The sequence below is a fragment of the Humulus lupulus genome, chromosome 3 (genome assembly GCF_963169125.1).
Source record: "Humulus lupulus chromosome 3, drHumLupu1.1, whole genome shotgun sequence".
NCBI classification, from domain to species: domain Eukaryota; kingdom Viridiplantae; phylum Streptophyta; class Magnoliopsida; order Rosales; family Cannabaceae; genus Humulus; species Humulus lupulus.
The window spans coordinates 78,825,310-78,853,056 of NC_084795.1; the positions used below are offsets into that span (position 1 = coordinate 78,825,310).

The 27,747-nt window shown below is 34.4% G+C and overlaps 2 protein-coding genes across 2 annotated transcripts; one reads left to right on the forward strand and one right to left on the reverse strand.

Moving 5' to 3' along the window:
- The first annotated feature begins 5,599 nt into the window (after nucleotides 1-5,599).
- On the forward strand, nucleotides 5,600-9,220 carry LOC133822869 (uncharacterized). The gene is made up of 8 exons (XM_062255330.1): nucleotides 5,600-5,733; nucleotides 5,808-5,911; nucleotides 6,577-6,656; nucleotides 6,913-7,054; nucleotides 7,130-7,279; nucleotides 7,720-7,921; nucleotides 8,681-8,783; nucleotides 8,874-9,220. The coding sequence occupies exons 1-7, from the start codon at nucleotides 5,664-5,666 to the stop codon at nucleotides 8,779-8,781; spliced, it is 849 nt and encodes a 282-aa protein (XP_062111314.1). The 5' UTR covers nucleotides 5,600-5,663; the 3' UTR covers nucleotides 8,782-8,783; nucleotides 8,874-9,220.
- Nucleotides 9,221-13,735: 4,515 nt separating this feature from the next.
- On the reverse strand, nucleotides 13,736-17,794 carry LOC133822870 (uncharacterized). The gene is made up of 3 exons (XM_062255331.1): nucleotides 15,308-17,794; nucleotides 14,098-14,609; nucleotides 13,736-14,014 (listed from the first exon to the last, which is right to left on the reverse strand). The coding sequence occupies exons 1-2, from the start codon at nucleotides 15,785-15,787 to the stop codon at nucleotides 14,496-14,498; spliced, it is 594 nt and encodes a 197-aa protein (XP_062111315.1). The 5' UTR covers nucleotides 15,788-17,794; the 3' UTR covers nucleotides 13,736-14,014; nucleotides 14,098-14,495.
- Between the last annotated feature and the right edge of the window lie 9,953 nt (nucleotides 17,795-27,747).

The window sequence follows — 27,747 nt, forward strand, 5'->3', positions numbered from 1 at the left end:
TTCACTCAACAAATACGACCAAATCACGTCCTCATACTCATCCAAAAGTCTTCTCCAGCTTTTCTGTTTGTCAAAACAATGTATCTAAGTCTAGTCAATCTGTCATTACCCATAGGGATTTATGGCATAGAAGGTTAGGACATCCAGCTAGTCGAGTCCTTGACTTGTTATCAAATCGTGGTTTTGTAAAAATTTCAATCAATGAAAAAGAACAGTTCTGTGATGCATGCCAAATTGGCAAATCTCATTCTCTGCCATTTAAAACATCCACAAGTAGAGCCACCAAAGTGCTGGAACTAATTCACACAACACAAATGGGGACCGGCACCCATTATTTCTAACACTTTATATACATTTCATTGATGATTACAGCCGCTATACATGGTTGTATCCACTCAAGCACAAGTCTGATGCTCTTAATGTTTACATACAATTCAAAATGTTTGTAGAAAATCAGTTTGAAACCAAAATAAAAATATTGAGAACTGATTGGGGAGGAGAGTTTCAAGCCTTCACACAACTTGTTCAAGAAAATGGCATTCATCATCAATACTCTTGCCCACATACCTCAGCTCAGAATGGACGAGCTGAGCGCAAACATCAACATATAGTCGAAATGGGACTGACCTTGTTAGCTCAGGCTCATATGCCATACAAGTATTGGGTTGATGCCTTCCAAACAACGGTTTTTCTCATAAATCGTCTTCCAACTCCAGTCCAAAAAGCAAAGTCACCTTTTGAAATTCTCGTTCACAGAAAACTAGACTACAACTTACTAAAAACATTTGGTGCCTCGTGATTTCCTTGCATCAGACCTTATCAATCAAACAAGTTCCAATTTCACTCACTGAAATGTGTTAATCTCGGTTATAATGAGCAATTCAAGGGATATACGTGCTTGAGTTCTACTGGCAGAGTATACATCTCTAGAAATGTTGTATTTAATGAGGCAAAATTTCCTTTTGCTCTTGGGTTTCTGATTACTCTTGCACCAGAAAAATCGGTCACTGTGTCAAACTCTAGTTGGTCTCAACTTCCAACCATGCATGAAAACAGATGGTCTGAACAAATAGCTAAAACCACTAGCCAAGCTGCATCATCCTAAGAAGCAGTACCTGCCCAAGAAGCAACGCAATCACATTCTGAAACTCAGGTTAGAAATCAGCACTCTACTGGTTCTGATCATGAGCCTTCAGACCTTGATAAAAAATTATACAGGGAGTCATGATGCTATGGTGTGAGAAATGAACACTTTATCTACTGAAAATGATCCAGAAACTTTAGAAGCTAGTGTACCAGAGGAACCAGAAATGAAAACTCAGTCTACTCATCCTATGATCACCAGAAGCAAGGCTGAAATTTTTAAACCAAAGACTTATCTCAATCAAGCTGCTTGGAAATCCAATCTTGAAGAACCAGAATGTGTTACTGATGCTCTCCAACATACAGGATGGAAACAAGCAATGATGGATGAAATAAAGGCTCTTGAAATGAACAACACTTGGTCCTTGGTGCCAAATTCAAGTGAGTATAATCTGGTTGGCTGCAAATGGGTATTCAGGATTAAAAGGAATGCCGATGGATCCTTTCAACGTTACAAAGCTCGGTTAGTTGCCAAGGGGTTTCACCAAAGACCCAATTTTGATTATGGAGAAACATTCAGTCCAGCGATAAAGTCATCCACAGTTCGAATTGTTTTGACAATCGCCATATCTGAAAATTGGGATATTAGGCAATTGGACATAAATAATGCATTTCTCAATGGATTATTGGAAGAAGATGTCTATATGCGTCAGCCAGAAGGATTTGAAGATGTAACCAAGCCTAACTTTGTTTGTAAATTGCACAAATCGCTTTATGGACTGAAGCAAGCTCCAAGAGCCTGGTTTGACAAATTAAAAGGCACCTTAATCAAGTGTAACTTCAAGAACTCAAAGGCAGACACATCTCTTTTCTTCTACAAAACAGATAAAGTAATTATCCTAGTATTGATCTACGTGGATGACATTATTGTCACAAGAAATTGCAAAGAAAAACTAGTAGAATTTATTCAACAACTGAACAAGCATTTCACACCAAAGGACTTGGGAGCACTACATTTATTTCTCGATATTGAAGCCTGGAGAGATGACACTGGTTTGTATCTTACACAGACTAAATACATAGAGGAACTATTGAAAAAATACAACATGCAGAATTTGAAGTCTTGTCCAACTCCTATTGTAGCAGGCAAACCATTATCAATACAAATGGTAGAAGAAATCAATACAAATGGTAGAAGAAGTCAAGGATGCTACAACATACAGAAGCTTAATTGGAGGTTTTTAGTTCTGTGCAACACCAGACCTGATGTCTTTAGTTCTGTGCAACATCAGACCTGACATATGTTTTACTGTAAGTAAACTAAGCCAGTTCTTACAGGCACCAACAACAGTTCATTGGAGTGCAGCAAAACGAGTGCTATAGTTTCTCAAAGGCACTTCAACTCATGGTATACATATTAGTTATAGCAATCAGCTAACCATTATTGGTTTTTCCGATGCTGATCGGGCATGTTGTCCTGATCAATTGGAGACTATTGAGGTGGCACATTGATATCATGGTCTTCTAAAAAGCAAAATGTAGTCTCCCGATCTAAAACTGAATCAGAGTATAGAGCATTGGCATAAGTTGCAACTGAAATTACGTGGGTTGAATCATTGCTAAAAGAACTGAAGTTTCCACTGTTATTCACTCCTGTCACCTGGTGTGACAACATAAGTGCTAGTGCTTTGGCTTCTAATCCTGTCTACCATGCTCGTACTAAACACATTGATCTTGACATACATTTTTTGCGTGATAAGGTCCTCAAAAAGGAACTGGAAATTCGTTATATACCCTCATTATATCAGATAGCAGATTGCCTGACTAAAGGACTAACTCCAACACAATACATATTCCTGATATCCAAACTTGGTGTGATGCCATCCCCCTTCATTTGAGGGGTGGTGTTAAAATACATGATTAGTGTTGGTCTTAGTCTAGATTACATTTAGTAAATTGGTATTAATATTATTGGACCTGTATAAGTGATTTTTGTATCAGATCATGTGAGGAATATTTTTCTCTTATGTTATTTTGTCCTACATAGCCACTTGTCACTATATCAATGGCTTGTGATTCTGTACTCTGGGTATATATACAAATGCACAGTCTCAGCATCATTTGAGCTGAGCTTATCCATTTTCATTTTGCAAATTATTCTAACTCTACCTCAAAGGAATAAAATTAAGTGAATACCTCAAGTCCTCAACAAGCAATTTTTCAAGCCAATTCACCACTACAGTTACTGCAATCTGAGATGTCTTGCTGCAATAAAATATATAATCAATACACAACAAAGGTCATACAAAATATATATATATGTATCATAGTACTTGTTATTATATACATACACACCCAAGAATATAAATCATACATAAAATATATTTTATAATATACATAATATATTTAGCTTTTATCAGGGCTTATAGCTTTGCCTTGTTTATCTCTGATGAGATGTGTATATTCCAAAGCAAGATAAAAGGTCTCATCTCATTGCTTTCTTAACATACAGTTCATAAATATATAGATTTATATCTTAGTTACTTACTGACTTAGAGTCTTAGACCAGAGGAGAAGCCAAGAAGGGAGATTGAGAGAGTCTGAGAGAGCCCACCCGTGAGAGAAGAGAGCATCGCCCTCCGACTCGCCAAGAGAGAAGAGAACCACTGCTGAGAGTGAGAGATGAGGGGAATAGGCAGATCGAGTTTGGGGCAGAGCCGCAGAAGGAGGCGACGACAAAGCGGAGAGAAAGATACGAGAGAGAGAGACGAAGAGGAGAGATAACTAAACTTAGGGTTTTTTTTTGTTTGAAATGTATTTCATTTATTTGTAAATATAAATTCAGTAATTAGAATATTAAAAAAATATTTTTAAAAAATAAAAAGTTTAATTGAGCTGGTCGGTTTTAATTGGGTGGGTTGGACCTACTTTTCAACCCGCTCAATTAACAAATTGGGCGGGTTAAATTTAACTCGAGTTTTTCGAGTTGGTTTGGGCGAGTTGTAAATTTTTTTGCACAACCCTACTCATTAGTACTTGTATGTTTTCCTCAAAATATTATACTCGATATTCTTTTTCTGGTTGGGGATATTACACTTGATATTCAATTAGTAATAAATACTCAAAATTTCCAATGTAGTTTATGGGCTTATATTTTTTTTTCTTAACAATGAACATTTCATTAAAAGTAAATAAAGTGTAATACATCTAATAAAGATGATAGAAAATCTTCCATCCATACAAGTTTATCATCCATCATGAGTGCATGCGCAACCAATTTATGAACAACCTTATTGGCCGAACGATGTACATGAATTAATGATGCCTTAGGAAAACTGAATAATCAACTTGTTATATCCTGTAACAAATATCCTAAATCATTACAATACAAAGATTTGTTGGAGAAAACAGAGACTAAAGCCAAACAATCAATCTCTATAAAATATAAAGGTAGTCCGAGCATAAAAGACCAATTCAAAACCACAATCAAAGCTATTGCTTCTGCTTGAATGATAGATACAATAACAATATAATACTAAATGAGGACAAACAGAAATGTAAATAATAAAATTTAAGTAATATGTATTAATAAATTTGTAAAAAAAAAACTATAATTGGAAAATTTTAATCAAAGAAACATATATATATCTATTTAATATAAATCAATCAATATATAAATTTCTAACAAAAAAATTGAAAGGAATATTCTTCATAGTACAGATTTTATCAAAGAAGTAAAAAAAAATTAGATTTTAATGTATTAAAAAAAAACTTATTTATAAGTTGTTGCTGATATTCAAGTTCACAAAATTATCGTTGTCTTACAAAAACAAAATAGGACAAAATAGGGAATATACTCATTTGGTACCCTGTGTTTTTGCAAAGTATCATTTTTGTACTCTCTGTTTTCAATAATGCTCATATGGTACCCTGTATTTTTAAATCGTACATATTTGGTACCCTAAACTCATATTTGATAGATAAAATTTTGTCAATTTAATTAAACTGCTGTGAATTATGTAAGTTGCAAATTTAAATTTAATTACATAATTACATATAACTGATGACAGTTTGATCATATTGACAAAATTTTATTTATCAAATCTGAGTTTAGAGTACTAAATATGTACGATTTTAAAATACAGGGTACCATATGAGCATTATTGAAAACAGAGAGTACCAAAATGATACTTTACAAAAACTCAGGTTACCAAATAAGTATATTCCCAACAAAATATATCATAATAAACATTGAACAACAAATACTAAATGAAAAAAATTGAATTCCACCATAGACATCCAAGGCCAAAACTAATAATTCCAAATCCCATAAGGCACAATTTGAATAACCATTCACTTTTTAAAGCAGTTTATTAGTCAGTGCAAATATTGTAGTTATTTATGTTTAAAGCAAATTTTAACGGGCTTAGAAATTTTAAATTCTTAATAATAATAATAATAATAAAGGACAATTGACAAATTTGGAAAGGAGAAACGACGCCGTTTGTCTAATTGGCTTAGAAAACGACACGTTTGGCGGTAGTGAAGTGGGGGCGAAGTGAGTTTTGGAGGAGACCCAGATGTTCTGCGGCTGCGTATTTCAGAGGTTATATTCTCGTATGGCGAGCAAACCCCACCGCCTCCATCACCGTAACACCTCTCTCTCTCTCTCTTAATGATTCTCCGCTTCTCTTTCTCACATCGTATACCATTTGCTACCAAAGTTACAGGGACGATGAGCACACCCAAGAGGGCGAGGGCCATGACCACCGAGTCTTCATCCATGGTGGATGCATTCACCAAATACGCCGACTACATCAATCAGCTTGTAAACCTCTCTCTCTCTCTCTCTCTCTCTCTCTCTCTCTCTCTTTCCATGTTTTCCTTGTTTGATTTTCTTATTTATTTAAAATCACAAAGTTCAAAACTCAGAGGTCAAGCTCTTTTTATTTGCAATGGAGAGTCTCAGAAATGTTTATCTCACACCCTCTAAAAGGACTTTAAAGTTAGCTTAAGACGCTTGCTTTAAGTTGAAAATGGACTATTTTAGATGAAATGTAGTGGTGGTAGAGTAGCTTTCGGTAATTTAGCAGTACAGTTTCACACATTTCTTCAACAAACTTTAACTTTGTTAAAATACCAATTTATTTTTTGTTTTTATTTTTTAAAAGTACTGTGCGGCGCATGTTGTTCCGAGACAAACTTGAACTATCATGTTAGAGATAGCCATAGCCAACACAATTTTTAGTTTTTATTACAGTGATTAACGTGGGCTGAGAACTATTTGTTTTTATCTGTAGAGAGGTAGAGATGGGGGACTTTTAAGGAAGAAATCATTATTGCTAAGTTTTCCTATGAGACATTTATCCTAGTGGTGCAATTGCTATTAATTAGTAATATATTATAAGCAATATATCTTTGTCGTTGAATAGTGCGTCTTGCCATTTAACTATTTCTTCTTTTAGTTACCGATGCGTTAATTTATGTTTGCAGAATGAAAAACGGGAAAGAGTGGTTAAAGCAAGTCGTGATATCACCATTAACAGCAAAAAGGTCATTTTTCAAGTGCACAGGTAACGAGAGTGAGAAGAAATATATGAGCAGAAGTTTAATTTATCCATTCACATATTTATAATGCTTTTTATAATGATAGCTTTCTTAGTCTTTTCTCCTAATACCTAGAATCGATCAAATCTTGTTTACACTTCTAACTGTTTTTATCATAGTTCAGTATTGGTTTGATTTAAACATGGACACTCTATCTTTGCATTCTTACCTCTTGATGTTTCTGGCGAGTACTGAGCTCTTGGTTTTGTGATTTCATTATAGACTTGGTAAATACAACAGAGGGGAGGTTCTGGAAAAAGCAGAAAAGGATTTAGTAGCCGTGACAGAACAGTATATATCTCGGCTGATAAAAGAACTGCAAGGGACCGACTTTTGGAAGCTAAGACGAGCATACTCACCTGGGGTAACCTCTTATTCTCATTTGTTATGCCTATTAATTACCAGTATGACTGACTTATTTGTTCCTGCCTTTTTATAGGTACAAGAATATATTGAAGCTGCAACATTCTGTAGGTTTTGTACAATGGGAACTCTTTTGGATCTTGATGAGATAAATGCTACTTTATTGCCTCTTAGTGATCCATCCCTTGAGCCTTTGCAAATCAATGTTCTTGACTATCTTTTGGGGGTAATTGCTTACATTTTAAACTCCAATTGCAATATATGTTGTCAGCGAAGTACATCAATAGTTTTAGTGGTGCACACGAACCTTTATAGGTAGAGAACCGATTTAATGGAATTCATCATAGCTTTGTTCTCTTATATTATTGTCAAAGTAATCAAATTGATTAGTCGGGATTTGCTTTTAAGAATAAGTGCGACTGCTTTGAAAAGCAGTTGAAAATTGAATTGAAGATAGATTCCTCGATCCTATACTCATAAGTTCATATGCACATTAGACATGCACATACAAAACATGATTTATGTAGCACAACTATCAAATTTTTGACATTCAACTTGCATATTAATATAATGTGTGTGGGCTGGTTTATGTACATTACATCCTTTAATGCACGCACATGATTCATGGACGTACTTTCAAAAGTGGTGCTGGTTGTTCATGTGCAGCTTGCTGATTTGACTGGAGAGCTGATGCGGTTGGCGATTGGTCGGATATCAGATGGTGAAATTGACTATGCACAGAAGATATGCAAGTTTGTTCGTGATATCTATAGGGAGCTGACCCTTGTAGTTCCAAGCATGGATGATAGTCATGATATGAAAACAAAGATGGATACAATGCTTCAAAGTGTAATGAAGATTGAGAATGGTATGTGTACATTTTCTTTTCTTCCCTTTTTCAATGCTGCTATTGCTGCTATTAATTAGATTAGAATCATACTTTTTTTAAACACAAATATAATAGAAATAGCTGTATTAACTATAAAACTATCATTACACTGACACTCTAAGAATTGCTATGTTTGCCTTCTGCAAACATTATGAAAATAGTCTGTCGGAGTGTTGAGGCATCCTATATTATCCCCTAATCACGCAGGTGACTCCTAATGGCAATGATGTGGCATCCTTGTTTGTCAACCAATACCATCTTGCATGGCATTCTTGATGAATGCATTTGACTGCCAATAATTACACTTTCATCTTATGTTGGTCATTTAGGTCCCCTATAATAATGAGAAAAAGTAGGATTCTATATCTAGGTCCTAGAAATTCTTTGATAATCAGTTTTCCTACTTGTATATAGACACCCATATATCTGTAAATTGGTTGGCATTTACATATTCTTCTTATTTAGAAAAATTGGCAATAGCAAATAATGTCTATGAAATAATTGTCAGAAATGAAAAATTTAAGCCTCTTGAGGCTCGGTCATTTGGTTGAGTTTGAGTGTCTTGTGATTCAAGTTCCCCTTCTCATAAATGTATTATGTAAAAAAATAAAATTAAACGAAAGATTTCTGGCGTTGATTGATCCTCAAAATTTTATTTTTGATAAAATACACGTTTAGCAAATTTGTAATTCTTCTCGACTCCTTTCATATACTGTGGGGTGTTTTTGTACTTTGTAGCCTGCTTCAGTGTTCATGTGAGAGGGTCGGAGTATATGCCACTACTTGGATCCAACGATCCAAATTCCATTTTATTGGGGGTGCCAGATGCCGAAACATGAATGTAATCTCTTGTTCTCTTTTTCTATAAACTCATTCCAATTCAGTGTTATAACATCTTCTCACTACATATTTTTGCTTGGCCTGGTTGAAGAGGATGAGCGAGCTAACTCATGTGGATTGGTTTCATTTGCTGAGAGGATTTGAAAGTTGATACATTTGAGCAACTTTTTCTGATACCAAAGCAAAATTGGTTCATATATCATATAGGCATTTGCTGAAAACGTCAACAAAGGAGATCGCTTTTTCTTTCCTTGAACCATTGATTATCATGTATGTTGATAGAAGGAACACAATGTTTTCTCATAGAGTTGTGTTGACTTGTGAGGCCGGGTCCAGAATGTAGAAATTTAGCTTTCTTGTATCAACTATTATATAAATAGTCGAACTTCTATGGTCTCTTCTATCTTTTACGTGAATTGAATTTAAAACTTGTACATATAGTACTGTAACTGCTCAGTGATTATTAGCCATATTTTTTAACAAAACTACCATAACTTTTAACTTTTGATTGGAATATAAAAGTTAATTATTTTTTTTTCGAAAAGAATGTTAATTAAATCTTAAAATTATATAAAGTACATAATTGATTACATTTGTATAGGTTTAGATTATCTTCAATGAAAGATGTAAATTTTGTGTTAAATTTGGCACACAAAAAAGAGACAATGCAATATTTGGTTCAATATTTGCAATGGTGATTCAAAGACACTACATATTAATAATACAATATTATATAAATTTCATAACTTTTAAAAACAGTATGACTATTCCCTTTTTTATTTATTCTATCTCTCAAAAACCAAAAAGACCATAAAATCTAAAGATTTTACAGTTAAAAAATTGTTTTTACTCAACATAAAATACTCATTTTTTACCTTCAAACATTGTTTTTTTCTTCAATTTTACAATTTTAAGAAAAAAATTTATACTTGTACAATTTTGTCTTTTTTTTTTTTGTGTTATTTTTAAGTTGTGTTTTACGCTATTTTAAAGTTTTTTTTTTATGTTTAGTTATTATGATATATATTATTTTTTTTAGTTTATTTTAGGTTGATGCAATGAGTTATTCTCAAGTTGTTTTTCCTAAAGTCGAATTTTTTGTAATTATGAAAGTTTGAAAACTATATTTTTGAAAACTTGAGTACGTATTTAAAAGAAAATTATGAATTGTAAAAAGACAAAAAAATATATGTATTTAAGAAAAAAAGCTCCTAAAATATAATTGTATTTTTATTTTTCTTCTTCATTTCTCTCTCCAAATATGAATATGTTCAATATAATAATTATGGAGTGTTGTATACCTTTTACCAAAGAGTTTATATTTATGAAGGGAAATTTCATTATTCATACTTAATAATGTCTAATATTACCAAAAAATCATAACACTATTAATCTTTTCAATTTGATGCTAAACATTCATCTCATACCCAAAATACCCCTCCCATTATATCAAGAATCCTAAAACCTTCTCTTCCCTCTCTCTATTTCATTCTCACAAAATCCTCTATAAAATCTACAGATTTGTATGATTTTCTTGTCGAAATCGTTATTAGTCATTTCCATTTTCTCTGCGAAGTCGTCAATATCAAATGCAACATCCATTTTGAGGGTTTTTGGAGAAAAAGTATGGGTAATAAGATTGTTCATTTTATGTGATGGGTATTATTTGTTTACATTTTTTTGGCTATTTTTTAACAGATTTTAGCCTATATTGGTGTGTTTTTTGGATTTTTTAAAGAGATTTCGCGATCTGCGTTTTTTGGGTTTTCTACAACTTTTTTGCTCGAAAGGAGCTCGATACCGGTTCGATAGGGGCTCGATGGTATATAGAAGAATGTTATTTTATGAGCTCAATGCTGCTCGATATAGTTCGATTGCAGCTCGATAGTTTTAGGCTTTGTTGCTCGATTGTGCTCGATGACAACTTGATAAGGGTTCGATTAGACCCTAGAATATGTGGTGTAGTTGTTTTCTCGATATGTGCTCGACAGGAGCTCGATAGGTTTCGATGAAGGTTTTGGTTAGGTTTTATGTTCGGTTTAAGAAATTTTAGCTCGATACAAACTCGATAAGAGGTCAACGATGGGCTCGATGGTAACTCGATAGAGTTCGATTGAAGCTCAATAAAGCTCGATAATGTTATTTTTTCATGAATTTCTGAAAAATTGACAATTTTTTTTTTCCAACACAGGTTCCATTGTCTACGTTTTTGCATCGTACTTTTGGTGTTTGGAAATTACAAGGGAATAAGTGGATATCCAAGGACCCTCAATGCATGGTGATATCAATGGAGGATATTGTAACGTACTTGCAACTTCTTAACTTATTGCACAAGGAACTTAAAGTTGGTAAACAAATGTATGGGTTGAAATTGGAGGTTCCTTACACATGCGGCGACCAACTGTTTACACCCGTTCATGTTGAAAGTGATCTTGGTGTCCGTGCATTCTTAGGAGTAACATCTAAAGAAAGGTTAGCCTTGTGTGTCACTCCTGGTAAAAAGATTTTCATTGCAAATCCATATTCTACTCCTGGACCTGAGGGAGCACCCAATACTTTAGGATGTCCTATTGGTGACCTGAGGGATAACCAGTATGAGTAAAACCCCTATGTGAATGACGATCCAGTAGTTGAACATAATGAGGACTCAAGATACAATTCAGAGGCATATTATAGCCCAGAAGTGTCGATTAACATGTCTGATGATTTGCAAGTCGAACAAGCACAATAACAGCCAATACGTCCTATTGCACGGGTGAACCCACCAAGTCAAGGATGTCGAACACCTGGCACTAGCTCTAGTCCTCCTGGTGAAACAGAATATAACAATACAGGGAACGTTCCAATATGTTCAATAGAAGATCACAGAATATGGAGTGCTCCCATGTTTACAAAAGAAGATATCATGGCTTCTAGTCAATCTGAAACACCCTCATCCGGTGTACCGTTGGGAGAACTACACCTTGGGAAGACTTTTGAGAACAAGATGGAATTGAAAACCAAAGCAGCTCTCTTCACAATGAAGACTAATTTTGAGTTTGTGGTTAAGAAGTCTGTACTCATATGTTGTATATCACATGCAAGGATCCTGATTGTGGTTGGAGAATAAGAGGGAAAAAAGTAGCGCGATCGGAGATGTTTGAGATCACTGTTTATAATAGTGTACATACTTGCTCACTAGAATTACGATAGAAAGACCACCGTCAAGCAACACCTTGGGTCATTGGGCACCTTATCAAGAACAAATATGCTACTGATGGCACTAGCTACCCAGCAAACAGCATAATGGAGGATATGAAGAATAATTTTGGGATCGATATGAGTTATATGAAGGCTTGGAGATGCAAAGAGAAGGCACTCGGTTATGTCAGGGGGACACTTGAAGAATCGTACTCCAAGTTACCTTCTTACTTGTACATGCTGCAGCAAAAGAATCTAGGTACAATAATTGATTTTGTCACAAATGACAGTCACTTTCTTTACTGTTTCTTCTCACTTGGAGTTTGTAGAAGGGGATTTACATCATGTCATTCTGTTATATGTGTGGACGACACTTTCTTGGAGTCAAGGTATGGTGGCGACATGTTGTGTGCTGTCGCATTGGATGCGAATAACCACATTTATCCAATTGGGTTCGCGATTGTTGACAGTGAGAATCATGCTTCTTGGAAGTATTTCATGATGAAATTGAAGGAAGCCATTGGAATTGTTGATAATCTGGCTTTTGTATCAGACAAGCATGCTAGCATTATTCATGCTCTTGAGTTGGTCTTCCCTGATGCCTACCATGGTGCATGCTACTATCACATAAGTATGAATGTAATCACTAAGTTCAAGACCAATCACTGTCACAAGGAGACGTGGAATGCAGCATATGCATTTCGGAAGTCAAAATTTCATAGGTTCTTCAACAATATAAAGCAAATGGATCTTGCCATAGCTCAATATCTCGAGGGTATTGGCTTCGATAAGTGGACTCGTGCTTACTTTCCTGGGAATCGATACAATGTAATGACAAGTAACTACGCTGAAAGTTTCAACAACAAACCCAGAGACACAAGAACCTTCCCAGTCACTACTTTTGTGGAATTCATTTGTTTCACAATTCAGTCATGGTTTGCTGCGCGTTGTGAGGAGGTAGAGAATTGCACATCCAAATTAGCAACAATATATGAGAAAGATGTCTCAGGCATTGCGGATGATGCAAGGTACTTGAAAGTCCACCCTCTTGGATAGTTTGAATTTCATGTGGTAGACCCATAAGGTGATGGTGAGGTAAATTTAATGATAAAATCATGCTACTGTGGCATGTTTCAAATAATGAGTTACCCTTGTGTTCATGGTGTGGCTGCACCCATCCTGCGTGGTGTCAACATTTACTCACTGTGTTCCCCATATTACACTACTGAGATGTGGAGGGAGTCTTACAAAGATGCAATTTACCCAACTGGCAACGAGGATGATTGGGAAGTTCCCGAGAACATAGAAAAAATGCAAGTTGGGGTTCCTGTTGAAAAACAACCAGTTGGTCAACTGAAGAAGAAAAAGGTGGGAAGAAGGAAGACAAACCGCACTCCATCGAATGGCGAAATCATTCGCAAAGAGCGCAAGTGTAGTATGTGTGGTGGTCTTGGCCACAACAGGGCTACATGCAAAGCTAGGCTATAAACTCTTTTTTCCCATTTAGACTTGTTGTATTAATAACCTAGCTTGTTTTCCCTTTTTTTTCTTTGATTTTTCTTAGAAGTTATGTTAAGCTCGATTGTAGCTCGACATGAACTCGATAGTAGCTCAATATGAACTCGATAATATGTTTGTTAGCTTCTAAATTGACTTCAAATCTTAGGTCGATATTAGTTCAATAATGGTTTGATATAACTCAATAGTAGTTCGATAATGATTTGATATGGCTCGATATTAGTTCGATAACAACTAAATAATGGATATGAAAATGATATTGCTCGATTGAAGCTCGATATTAGTTCGATAACAGTTCGATATTAGTTCAATAATGTTCAATATAGCTCTATAACAACCATATTAAAGTTACAAAAAAATGTGAACAAAAAACTGCACATGTAAAGACCCTATATATACCACAAATTTTGATACCACAAGTATGTGGTCCACTTGTTCCAGAACACCTCTATATTTTCATCGCAGGTGGTTTCCAATGGAAGGTCGGCCATGAGATTCTCAATATGCTTGAAAACATACACACCACAATCCCCACTATAAAAAAAATGTAAACATTAAGTGAACAATACCATAATTTTAGATAGAAACAAATATAGTATGAAGATGATGTTTGTTACCTTCTCTTTGACTGAGTAAGCTCGTGTTTCTGTTTTTGACACCATGTGAACTGATGCGGCCTCTTTCCTGCTGCAGGAATCTTCAACATCAAGCTATCAGTGAACAGTTTACTCTGCATCAACAGAGAAGGAAGCAAAAATCACTATGGATTCATAATTTCCTCCAGCTTTGTGTCACTAATCACCGAGTCGTCTGAATCATAAACAGTGAGAGTCCAACTAGAAATAGAAGCCTCAATGGAAAACCAATATTGTTGTTCATAGTTCTGGCACCAATATACATCCTCAACTCCTCCCCAAGATGCCAGAAACTGCTGCTCGATGCTGGTCAACATGGGCATAACGTCAGAATCCCACGTGTACTTTTTTTTGTCAGAAATTTTCTTGTACTGATCATATCAAGCAGGTATCACTTGTGGGAAATAAATGTTCACCACAACTCCATTATGTCGATATGTATTGGGAAAATACCTGCGACGCATACAAAGCATGTGTTCTGCCGCATTAATATGCTACAAAGAGAGTATGATATAAAAAGTTAGCAAAGACCATCATAAATGGCTAAAAAATGATGCATAAACGAAAAAATTGAGTTCTCATCGAGCACTATCGAACTTATATCGAACTAAACATCGAGTCCATATCGAGCCCCATCGAGCTCATATCGAGTTATTCTCAAACGGTAAACAACACCCCTATCGATCTACTATCGAGCTCCATCAAGATCACATCGAGCTAATCTCAAACAGTAAACAACAACCCTAGTTTAACACCCCTATCGATCTAATATCAAGCTCCATCGAACTCACATCGAGCTAATCTCAAATAGTAAACAACAACCCTAGTTTAACACTCCTATTGATCTACTATCGAGCTCCATCGAGCTAATCTCAAACAGTAAACAACAGCCCTAGTTTAACACCCCTATTGATCTACTATCGAGCTCCATCAAGCTCACCTCGAGCTAATCTCAAACAGTGAACAACATCCCTAATTTAACACCCTTATCGAGCCACTATCAAGCTCCATCGAGCTCACATCGAGCTAATCTCACACCCATATCGAGCCACTATCGATCCAGGTAACCCCTCATCGAGCTCCTATCGAGCTCTCATCGAGCTCAAATTGACTAAATAAAAACAGAACTTATAAAATTGAAAACAAAACATAATTTCTTCCATTATCGAGTCATTAGGTATAAATGGCTTACCCCATCATTGAACCACGACTGGGGTGTCTTCCACGCTAGAAACCATGCTGGACCGTGATTCCCAGTTTTTACATCCCTCGGGGTCTTGTTGGGGATGTCTCCAAGCAACCACTTGGACACTGTCCTATACTGTTTGCGATCTGTCTTCTTGAGAGGATCCAACACCTGTGTAGCCTCCTCTTCTGGTGCAGCTGCATCAGTGCGAGGTTTTTTCCTCGTGGGATCAGTGTAGTCCTCAAACCAATCTGGCTTGCGTCTTTGGCTTCTAGTCCTCTGAAACCGAACCCCAACAACATCCTCAGGGTTGACAATAACGACTCTCGGAGTCGCAGCATCAAGTGTCACAATGATGGTAGGAGGTGTGGTTGGATCATCAACACAGTCCAGAGGAATATCCAATGACTCTGAGTCTGAATCTTCCTTGGAGCCCCTCAGTTCCCCCTTAATAAACGTTAGGATCTGACTGAATGCGTCCACCATTCAAGCAGCAGTACTCCCTCGAGGTCGCCTCCTGGCTCTTCTGGGGGCTACTTGAGCTTCAACAACCCTTCTCACCATCTCTTTATTCAGTCGGGTGGCCTCAGTCAGCCTTTCTCGTAGCCGCTGGTTTTTGAGTTCAACTGTAGGGATATACCTTGTAGGGTCATAATAATCCTGTCGAGGTTATCTCGAGCTCTACCCTGGGTCACGTGGGGTTGTGGAGGCACTCCCTTCATCTAGAGTCCGATCATCATTCAAGGGCTACTTGTCAGCCCGTTTGGGGTATTCTTCATCCTGCGGTGAGGTCTCCTCAAATATCCTTGGGAGTGGTCGTCCACCTCCAGATCAGGGACATTTCCAGTGGGTGCAGCCATTGCAATAATGAAAAAAGACACTTTTGTGAGAGGTCTATTCGATTTATTAATGCTCTTAATGAAAGCACGAATCTATTGACAGAAGTTGTCATCAAATAAAATAAAGAGAAATTAAGTAGAAATAAACTATTCTTAAAGAATAAAGAAAAACACAAGGGATTTTACGTGGTTCAATAGTTAAATCGACTTAATCCACGAGTCACTTTTATTAATATTTTTGTGTTAAAGCTCAAAGCAATTTTACAGAGTTTCATTACAATACTAGGGTCTAGGTATTGATAGACTCGGTTAGAGATACTCTCCTCCACGATTTTATGGAGAAGTTACACAAATATCTTTTTTTGAATTTGAATTACAAACTACCTAGTCAACAACATAATATCTTAATTAATCCCTTAAAAATAGGGATAGTTTATCTGAATACTGCTTCCTTACGCTTTTAAACACGATATCGAGCAAGTGTCGATATTCTTCGAGCTGGCATATATAAGTTATTCCTTCAAGCTAATTACATTGCTTTGAACTGAAATAATATATTACTTTGTAATTACAAAATTGTTATTAATAGTAATAACATTTAATTATGAGCTTATTGTGCTATCTCTGAGCTCACTCTCTGGGCATAATTCTTTTTTCTCGGAAACATGGTATAACACTTACATTTTTAAAAAATTATTATTTTTATTAATTTCAGTAATGTATTGCATTTTAGTTTTTAAAATATGAATTATATTACTTCGGTTACTTTTTGGTAACTCTTAGAATTAAAAAAATAACTAATCATTTTTATTATCGTTTAGTAACTATATTAGTTACTATTTACAATGTATCTTATTTTGGGTACTTTTTCGTAACTTTCAAATTGAAAATAACATAAAAAAGTTTATTGCTTTAGTTACTTTTTCGTAACTCATTATTTTGGTTACTTTTTAAATTTTGATCATTTTTTGTTAACCAAAATTTAAAAGTAACCAAAACAATACTTTTGAAACATAACAAGTTTGATTCTTCGAATCATCTTCTTCAAGGATGGTTGTGGACCTAAGCTTGCTATACGCCAAAATGATTCCCTCAAAAAGAAGGTCATGTTTGTACTTCCCTTAATTCCAAACAACCTTCAGTGTCGTTGGAATACACATTGCTAAGAAAGACAACGAGTTAATCAGATTAGGTGATCAAGTTTTGTTCCTCTTGAGAAGCTCGTTCTAATAGTACCACTTTCTGACATTGGGGTGGCTAAAGCGCATCAGAAACAGAGCTTAAAAGATGGAAGTGGTGTAACACTATTTTTGCATGTATGGACACGTGCATCAACAGATGGTAGTGAGAGGGGAGACTTTGGCATCGAGGTTGTCAAGTGCTACGATTCCTCATGCTACAACTTGGCTGTGAATGGGTTGAGAGAGAGAGCCTTTTGGTTGTGCAAACAAGGGAGAATGAGGGAAAATATTGATTTCAGTATAATATCATTTTAAAATTTGGTGATAAATTTCATTATTTTTGTAATTAAAAAATTGGTTGTTAGTTTTATAAATAAAATGTAAAAAGTGATGCTAGTATAAATTTTTCATAAATAAATTTCAATAATATAGCATCATTTTCAACATCCGCGCCAAATTTTTTTTTTTTTTACCTAAATATACAGGTTTATTCTTATTTTATTTTTTTGTTGCATTGAATATGTTTGGTAAACATATAAAAAATAATTTATTAAATAATTTACTCACCATCTACAATTAAAGTCTAAAACTGCGTGCACAATGTAATTTCACATATTATTAAAAACTCAAATTTAGAAGTTGAATTATGTCAATTTTTAGTTTAGTTTTTTTTTTTTAAAGATACTATATTAGATTAAGATTGCAAATGAGCACAGTTACAAATAGGAGGAAGAATCTCTTCCATTCAAGAAAGTTTATCAACAAGCTTAAGGGTATGTTTAGTCAATCTATGAGCCTCAACATTAAAGTTGCAACTAACATGAGAAAGAGATGTCCTAGAAAGTCAGACAATATAATTTTTATATCGGAAAAAATAACTCCTAACTCATTATGATACACAATGGTACTATCCAAAGCTAGAACCAAGGACAGTAAATCAGAGGAGAAAGCTTTCATAGGTAGACTAATGTCTCGAGCTCATCTTAGTTCCACCAATAGAGCTAGTATTTATGTCTGAAAAACTGATAAAACACTTACAAAAGCCAGCACATATAAGAATCTTTAAAGTACCAATCGCATAAGATGATATTTGTTTTGAAAATCTCTAACCAAAGGGAGGCACACTAAGTATTTTAATAAAGATTTGGGAATTGATTTTGGCATCATTTACCAAACCTAGCTTAGTGACATAGGATGAGAGTGACATTTTATGTACCTTGTAGTGGTTTCGAAAAAGCTGTCTTAACATGGTTTTCCACTAAGTAGATGATAATTCCAAAACCAACCATATTTGTAGGAGCCAAAATTGCTACATCCACATAGAGTGTGAGATTATGAATATATATTCTTTCTCTCCTTTGTTTGAAAGGTCTCCATCTTAAAGGTACTCGATCAGTCTGAATTTGCACATTTCGTATAGCATTACAATAAGTGGATAGTCATACCTTAAGTTGTTGTGGTGTTCTAGCTTATTAATCACGAGTTTTCTTGTTTCTTTCAAACCAAACAATCCAAGTCATAATTAACATCTTTTCAAAAGATTCTTTTTCTAAGATTTCATAAGCATATAGTAGAACACATTTGAAAGATATATCTTCTTTTTTATTCAAGAGAAAATGTTAGTCCAAATGTTTCCATGTGTCTTGGGAGAAGGGGCATCAAAATATTGTATCTGCAATAGAGTTGTCCCCAAAACCACATAAAGGGCAATTGATGTGGAAGATATATTACGACGATAAAGTCCACTTTGTGTAGGCAAATTCTCATGAAAACTTCTCCACGCAAAGTGTAATATTTTTTTTGGGATTTTAATTGCCTAAAAAGATTTTCACCATATTGAAAGAACTTCAACCGACAAAAAAAGTAGGGATCCATCAATAGTTAGATTGTATCAACTTTGAACGGAATAGTTTTCAAAGTTGGTATAATACCAAAACCACAAGTCTACATGTTCAAATGACTCAAGGATGATTAAAATAAGCTGAGAATTAGGAGTATTAAAACATTGCTTCTGGATTAGTGCTTTATTCCATATACTTGGAGATTTTATGAGTTCTGAGATTGTCATAGCATTAGTGATTTCTCTAGAAATCAGTCCAACAAAAAAAAAGTAGCCTTGGTATCCAAGGGTCGTTAAAAGAGTCCTTGTGTTCATTTTATTCCCTATTAGTTTAGCTTTAGCTTTTTTAGTTTTTTCTAAAAACTTTACTAAACGAGGTTCCTTATAACATTAAATTACCAAAGAATTTTGATTGATATATTTAATTAAGATAATATATAGGAGCTTTTGGGAGGAGTAGTTGATTACTTTCTATATTATATATATTAAAATATTATTATCTTTAATTTAGGCCATTATTATGTCAGTTAATATAATTGGCCAAAATTATGTTTTGGAGTCCGCAACAAAATCCACTCTTAATATTATACAATCTATATATTTATATAATGGAGAGCACAAGTTCATAAGTATCACTCTACAGTTACTCTATTTATTTTCTTAGTTTTTTATTCAAAATTTCTAAAAAAATATATATGTCAATTCCCCTTTTCTATTTCATTATATTTTATTTTCTAAATATCTATTTATATATAATAATAATAAACATATATAAATATATATATTGTGACTAGAATTATTCTAAATCACTTTATTTTATTTTTTTATTATTTCTCTTTTTTTATTCAACATTTCTAAAAAAATATATATTTTTATTCTACTTTTCTATTTTATTTTATTTTAGTTTCTAAATATCCATCTTTATATAATTATAGGCATATATAAATGTATATTTAAATTTACTTAAAAATAAAAATACAATACAATTATATAAAAGAAAATATATTCTGATACATTCTATTTTAGTCCAATATTATTTCTGAAAATTCAATACTAATTCTTTATTTGATAAATTTTTAATAATTTATTTTATTATTTTAAAAATAAAAGGGTCCAAATAAGTAATCGACCAAAATATATGTGATTCAAATAATATATCCGTATGTACCTATTTGTAACGTTTTGGCAAAACACGAGATCCCAAAATTAATTTTTTTTAAATAAATTGTCTAAACAGGTAATCGAATACATAAAACACGAGTTCCAAAATTTAAAATTTTAAAATAAAGGTCCAAACAGGTAATCGAATATATGTGGTTTAAATAATCTATCTATATATATATAAATTTTAACGTTTTAACAAAACGTGAGGTCCAAAAGTTAATTTTAAAAAATAAATGGTCAAAACGAGTGATCGGCTAAAATAGAAGGTTCAAAATAGTGTGAACCCTTAAACAAAACATATATTATATATAATTTATTTTTTATAAAGATTTTTATCCTTTTGAATACGTACATGATACAAATGTTAGTTTTTTATAAAAAAAAAAGGTCAAAATGGGTAATTGGTTGAAATAGAATATTCAAATAATCAATCTATCTATTCTTATTTTTAACATTTTGACAAAACACGAGGTCTAAAAGTTAATTTTTATAAATAAAGGGTAATCGGCCGAAATCTCTTCTATATAATAAGTGTGTAGATAATGAAAATTATTGATTTTAATGGTTTTAACGGTTTTTTATTTTTTTTCCGCTAACTTTAATGGAATATTCTTATATTTAACGGTAGATTGTAAACATGACTTAAACTTAAATAAATTAATAATTAAAAAAATTAAAATAAAATATTTTTGAGATATTTTACAATAATAATTATTTAAAAATAATAAAAATATACATTTTTTTAACTCAAATAAAATTTAATTAAACTTAATATTATATTAAACATATAATATATAATATTTTATTGTCACTACTAAATTTAAAAATTAGAACAAACATAAACTTAAACAAAAATGAATTAATTAATTAAAATATATAGGATATTTTTAAGATATTTTATGATAATTTAAATAATTAAATTATATTTATTTAAAAATAATAAATGCATACATATTATTTTTTTATTTTATAAATTTGTGTGATAGATTGTTTTTTATCAAGTGGTTAAAACTCTTTTTCTTCATCAAATTCACCAAAGGACATTGCAAGATACATTAGAAACTAAAAATAGTTAATGCATATATACTACTGTCTACACTATGACTTTTTTTATTTTTATTATTAATTTATTTTTAGATATTATTGTATTTTATATATATATCTCTCGTGAATCTATGTAAATATATATATTAATATTGTGTTTAAATATAAATTATTGATATAAATATTTATATATAATATATAATTATAATTTTTTTATTATATATATTAAAAAAAATTATGAATTAATTTTTATTAAAATTATTAACAATATTTATAATTTTAAAATTAAGGACTCACGTTGCTTCTTCCTATTAATATTATAAATGACTGCGTTATTATTTATTTGTTTGCTTTCACAAGATTCAAAATAGATCTTGTCGGCATTATGTCCAATATAATATAATTAACTCATAACCTAGAATAAAAACCATTGATAAGAATTGATCATCAGTACCACCTTGTAAAAACAGGGGCCGCGCCAATGCTTTATTAACAATCTTTGCTTTATGTTTACAATCACTTCACTTATTCACTCAATCACTCACTCTAGCTAGCCTTCATTATATTTCGACATTAAATTTACATTATATACACTCCATTATTTATTTATTTATTTATAATGAATTGTATTGGGCATGGCTTCTTTTATTTCTTATCTTCCCTCACTAGCTAGCACTCATAATATTTCAACATCATAAATTGGCGGCTTAACAAAAAATACTCTTTTTTATTTTTGAAAAGAAGAGTGGCCTATAACACATGTAGGGGAATATTTTTATAGGTCTTCACCTTAAGTCCTACCGATAGACTTTTCAGTATTTTTGACTCGTGAATAGTTTTTGGCACAATTTTTTTTATGACCATGTATATTGTAGCTATTTAGAGTTTCTTGCAAATCTTCAAAAAATTATGAATAGTTTACAGTACCGAAAATTAAGTTCAAACATGTTGTTGCACGCGTGACTAATTTTTTTTATGCGCGAGGAAAACAACATGTTTGAACCTAGTTTTTCGGTACTGTAAACTATTAGGAATTTTCTGAAAAATTGCAGGATGCTCTAAATAGCTACAATATACACGGTCATAATAAAAATTGTACTGAAAACTATTCATGGGTCGAAAAATACTGAGAACCCCACTAATAAGCTTAAAATGAAACTCTTATAAAAAAAAAATTGTCCTCTGATATATAATATGATAGGTACGTACCTTTGTATTGCCATTGTAACTTGTCCTTTCCTGTTGTGTTTGTATCCATCGAACCACCATTTTAGACTGCATTTATTAACAATTTTGCTGTAAAGGCGCCTGTACAGAAATGGACCTCTCAATATATGTGGTCCCACCAAGTTGGCGTTGATCAATGATCGCGATCATCAATATTATGCGGTTTTATCTCTCTTCACATGTCTGATTATTATTGTTGAAGAATGTAGGTCTAGAGTACAGATACGAATGTAAATATAAGTATGGTATCATGATGCACTAAGATCGTTTCGCATATCAATTAATAAGAAATATATATATATATATTATATAATAAATGTGTAGAGAATATATATTTTTTGTTTTAAATTTTTTTTTTTTTTTTAATGTTAACTTTAACAGAATATTTTTATATTTAATTTTGTAAATACTTAAATTTAAATAAAATAAAATAAATATTAAAAAAATAAAATAAGATATTTTTGAGATATTTTAAAATGATAATTATTTTAAAATAATAAATAATTAAACAAATTAAAATATGATATTTTTGAAATATTTTACAATGATAATTATTTAAAAATAATAAAATCATACATTTTATAACTTAAATAAAATTTAATTAAACTTAAACTCACTTATTAGAATAATATCATATCAAACATATAATATAATCTATTGTGAATTAGCCACAAATTACTTTTTTAAAAAAACTAGCAAGAAACTCAAATTTAAAATCCACATATAATATTTAATATTACATTATACATATAATATATATTCTCTTGTTATCACTCCCAAATTCAAAAATTATAACAAACATAAACTTAAACAAAAATAAATAAATTATTTAATTATGTTGACGTCGTTTTTCGTCAACTTAAAACGTAGAGCAAATAAACAATAGCAACTATGGTGCAGATGAATAATACAGTAAGGCAACAAGAATTTTACGTGGTTCAGCAGTTAACTCTGCCTAATCCATGAGTCAATTTTATTAAAACTTTGGAAATTTCAGGAAATCCTTCAAGGATGAATTCTCCAGAAATTCTCTCAAGATATCTAAAATACGTCATTTGCAAATGTTCATGACATCTCTATTTATAGAGGGTTCTCAGAGTTCGTTCCCACATATTTCGGAAAGATACTCCTATTTATTAATGGAAATAACGACATTAAATTCTGTAACTCCTATATACAAGGAAACATTCCCTGAAGACCAGGGGGCATATAAAAGACTAGTTAATATCCCTTTAATGTAGGGAAGTTACAACAATAAATATCTTTTGAATGCATGGACTGCGTCTCATCAGATGACCCACTAAGTTGTTCGAGATCGGCAATCAGCATCATACCGGTTAAGGTCTATAGATAAGCTATGAGCTAGGTACCTTTCTCCAAGGCCAGCTCGGAGCAGGTAAATACCACCGAGGCTATCACACTCCGGGCTTATACTTATGCCAAGCTCGGACTACTTGATCCGCAGACACTCGACATCAGATATATCCCGATGCTAGGTTCTTTCGAGCTCAGAAAGAACTTCGAGGTTAAAAAATGTCTTCAAGGTTGCCATCTTGATTCGAGGGTTCGACATCCGAGTCATGCACATGCGTTTCAGATATTTCGAGCTCACAATTGATGAGTCCAGCTTTCGAGATCACAATCTCGGGGGTCTCGAAATCTGGGTGTAACATTTTGCCCCCTCAAAAATATTAGTTCGAATCCTATGAGAAGGAAACTTTTGAACTACTTCCTTCGGGAACCGTTCCGTCACACACTCGAGTATGGACACACGTCAGCTGGGTATTGCTTACTCAAGGTACTCGAGTACCTTGAAACTCTGCCCATGATCGTTCGCCTGCCACCTTTATGGTACCATCATGTCATTTATCCCTGGCCGTCGGATCTGATACGGAATTTGGCCAATGGCCCAGATTAATCCTACCTTTTGCATTCTCACGGGTTTATAAATTGGACTCCATTCATCTTCCTCTTTTACTCTCACGTTCATTTCAGAGAGAAAAAAGGAAGAAAGAAAAACCAGAACATTCCTTGCCCATTTCTTGCATGTTCTCGAAGCCGAGTAGACAAAGTAACATTGGACTCTTCGTCTCAGTGAGGTCGCACTTGCAACCACTCGTTCGCTCATCCATTTCTCTATTTCATCCGATTGCATTGTGTAAGTTTTCGGTTTATGGTTTTTTTACGTTATACATGTACATGTACATGTTTTTTTTTTTGTATGCTTTTGCCTCTGTTACACCGTGAGTGCTAGGATTAGGGTGCTTCGACTAATAGTCATTAGGCTCAAACCCAGTTTCTGCGAAAGAAGGTCCAAAAATGGTTCCTTTTCTGGGTTTTCAAATTTTAGGAACCATATCTTGCACACCAAGATATTGGGTACAAAATCAAGGTTTTTTAAGGAATGCACGATTCCCAAAAATATCACCTTTTAGACAACCGCCACCTTTTTTCCCTAATATTTCGGGACTTTTCATAACTCATCCACCTTCCTTTCTTTCGATGGATTACACGCTCTGAGACTGGTCTCGCCTTTTGGATCGAGCCTGCCTTGCAGTCTCGGTCATTCGAGCTTAGGTACTATTTATTTCTTTGTTTCTTGCTCGCTTGGCCCTCACCCTTTTACTTTCTTGTTAGATGCTGCATAATTCAGGAAAGTGGTGGGGGTCAAAGCTCGCAATTCCTTACTCGCCAGTAGCTTCGAGCCCGGAATCCCCATTCATTCGGAACCAACGCCTAATTCAGGAATACAAACTAAGTAGTGTACAAGAGGACACTCAAGACCACTTCCGACGTCAGATTGACGAAGTCAAAGAAGGAAAAAGGAAAAGGCTAAGGGTCACCCTTCATCCAGATCCAGACACCGAGCCCAGACCGATCCCTCTCGACCCTACACTCAAAGTGACAATCGCGTTCAAACCCGGTGAGCTTCAGTATTCACCGATGGGGGAACCCTCTACCTCATAGCCAATGAGAGAATTTTTCGAGGCCGAGCATTACTGGAGCTCGGTCACGTCACTAGGCCAGATAACTGATATTTTGGCCTTTCACGGCATAGGACTATCAGGCTCGCTGAGGTGTCGAGCCCCAACTTCGCACGAGTGGAGCTGCCGCGCTCCAGGAGATGGAAATCTTGACAGTAAGCTGAGATATGCATCTTGGAGCCGGGAGCATATGAAAGCAGGGGTGATACTGCCCTTGAAGTCTTTTTTCAAGGACTTCATAGACTTTGTTGGGTTGGTTCCCTTCCAGCTCAACACCAATTCTTACAGGGTACTTTCAGCGCTGAGGTCGCTGTATTACGAGCTGAAGTGGGCAGGACCTTCACCAGAAGAGATTTTATATCTCTTCTACTTGAAAAGCAATCCCTCCCAAGCTCGGGGAGGGGACGACTTCTACTACCTCTCGAGCTATCCGAAGGAGAAGAAGATGTTTGAAGACCTTCCCAATCATCCTCATGACTTCAAGAAGGCCTTCTTCTGGACAGATGGCCTAGCCCCGTCTCGATTTTATTCGTTCAGACGGATTCGTAAGTATTTCTGTGACACCCCACGTCACTATGGTTGCTTTCTGGAATGAAGACTGGCCCTACAAACCAACACGATTCTTTTCAGCATGCTTTGTCCTCACTCACATGCTTCCTAGGAAAAATTCCCAAGAGGTCACCCATCCCTAGATTACCCCAGGTCAAGCACGCTTAACTTTGGAGTTCTCAAGTGATGGGCTACCGAAAAGAAGATGCATCTTGTTGATATAGGTAGTACCCATCAATCCATTTAAGCCATCTTCAATTGTGTAGTCTCATACCTACACAGTCTTAGAATCATCACACTTGACCTTCCCCAGGCGGTGTGAGATTGCACAGCTTACCCGGTCTTTCCCCTTACGGATCACGGGATTCTGACTGTCACAACGAGCCACCCGAGTGGGTTCCCAAATCAAATCCCCTAAGCCCCGTGCCTTATTCCCAAATACTGAAATTTGTAATTTATAAGGCATTAGCCCCACGATGCCCCCTACTAAAGGGTGTGGCTCCAAAAAAGTCCGAGAAGCCATCCTAATAAAAGAACACATTAGCACTGCAGCGCCCCTGCTAAAGGGTCGTGACGCCACAATGGTCAAAGGGAAAACCTTGCCCTTAAGGAAACACATACACGTCGCGGTACTCATCCTAGGCGCTACAGCGCCACTGCGAAAAAATCCAGAAAATGTGATTTTCCCCCTACGATTACAGACCCCAAAACCCACTCTAATAATGCCCCAAACTCAAAAACACTCTCAATAACAACTTAAACTAAGAATTCAAACTTAAAACTCCAAAATCCAATTATCCATCCAAAAAAAGACCGAAGATTTAAAAAAAGCTGAAGAAAAACTAAACTAACCTCAATCCTCACTACAAATTCAAACTCCTCAATTGGTTGTAGAAGACTTTGGCAGCTCTAAGCCTCTTAAACAATTTAATTCCTTTATAACCCCTTAAAATTACTTGGCTTTTGGTTTAGTTAAGAAAGGAAGGAAACTAGAAGGCTCTGGGAGGAAGTTGAAAATTTTAAACGTGAATGAGAGAAAGCTATCTATACTTAGCCTTTTTCTTTCAAATTTTAGGGTCAAATAACCCATATACCCCTCCTCGTGACTATCCTCCTTTATAAACCTCAAGGGCAAAATGGTCATAGCCTATAATTCTCACTAAACCCAATTAATTCCACTAATCATCAAATTTATCATCTAATCCATCAAATGCAATTATTCCACCAATTTATTTCATTATCAACAATTTCGCAAATGTATGAAATTACCATAATACCCCTTCGCTCCCCCAAGCTGGGTATTTACCCCGTTGTGACTTTCCATTAAAATTGTTCAAAATGATACTCTCTTGCCAAATATCACAAATATATCAACATAAAAATGTGTGTTATCCCCAAAATTTCGTTCGATGACGTGGCAATCGGATGGGACAAGTGGCAATGCATGGTCAGTAAATGACACATTAATAGCCAATAAATGGGTTAACTAAAGAAGTGAAAAGGTTGGGAGTTGCTCTGCGGAGTTGTGATATTACTGGTTAGAAGTGACATGCTCGATCAGTGGTGTGCCATGCCCGACCAGAGATGTGACATTTTCGACCGGTGGTGTGCCATGCCC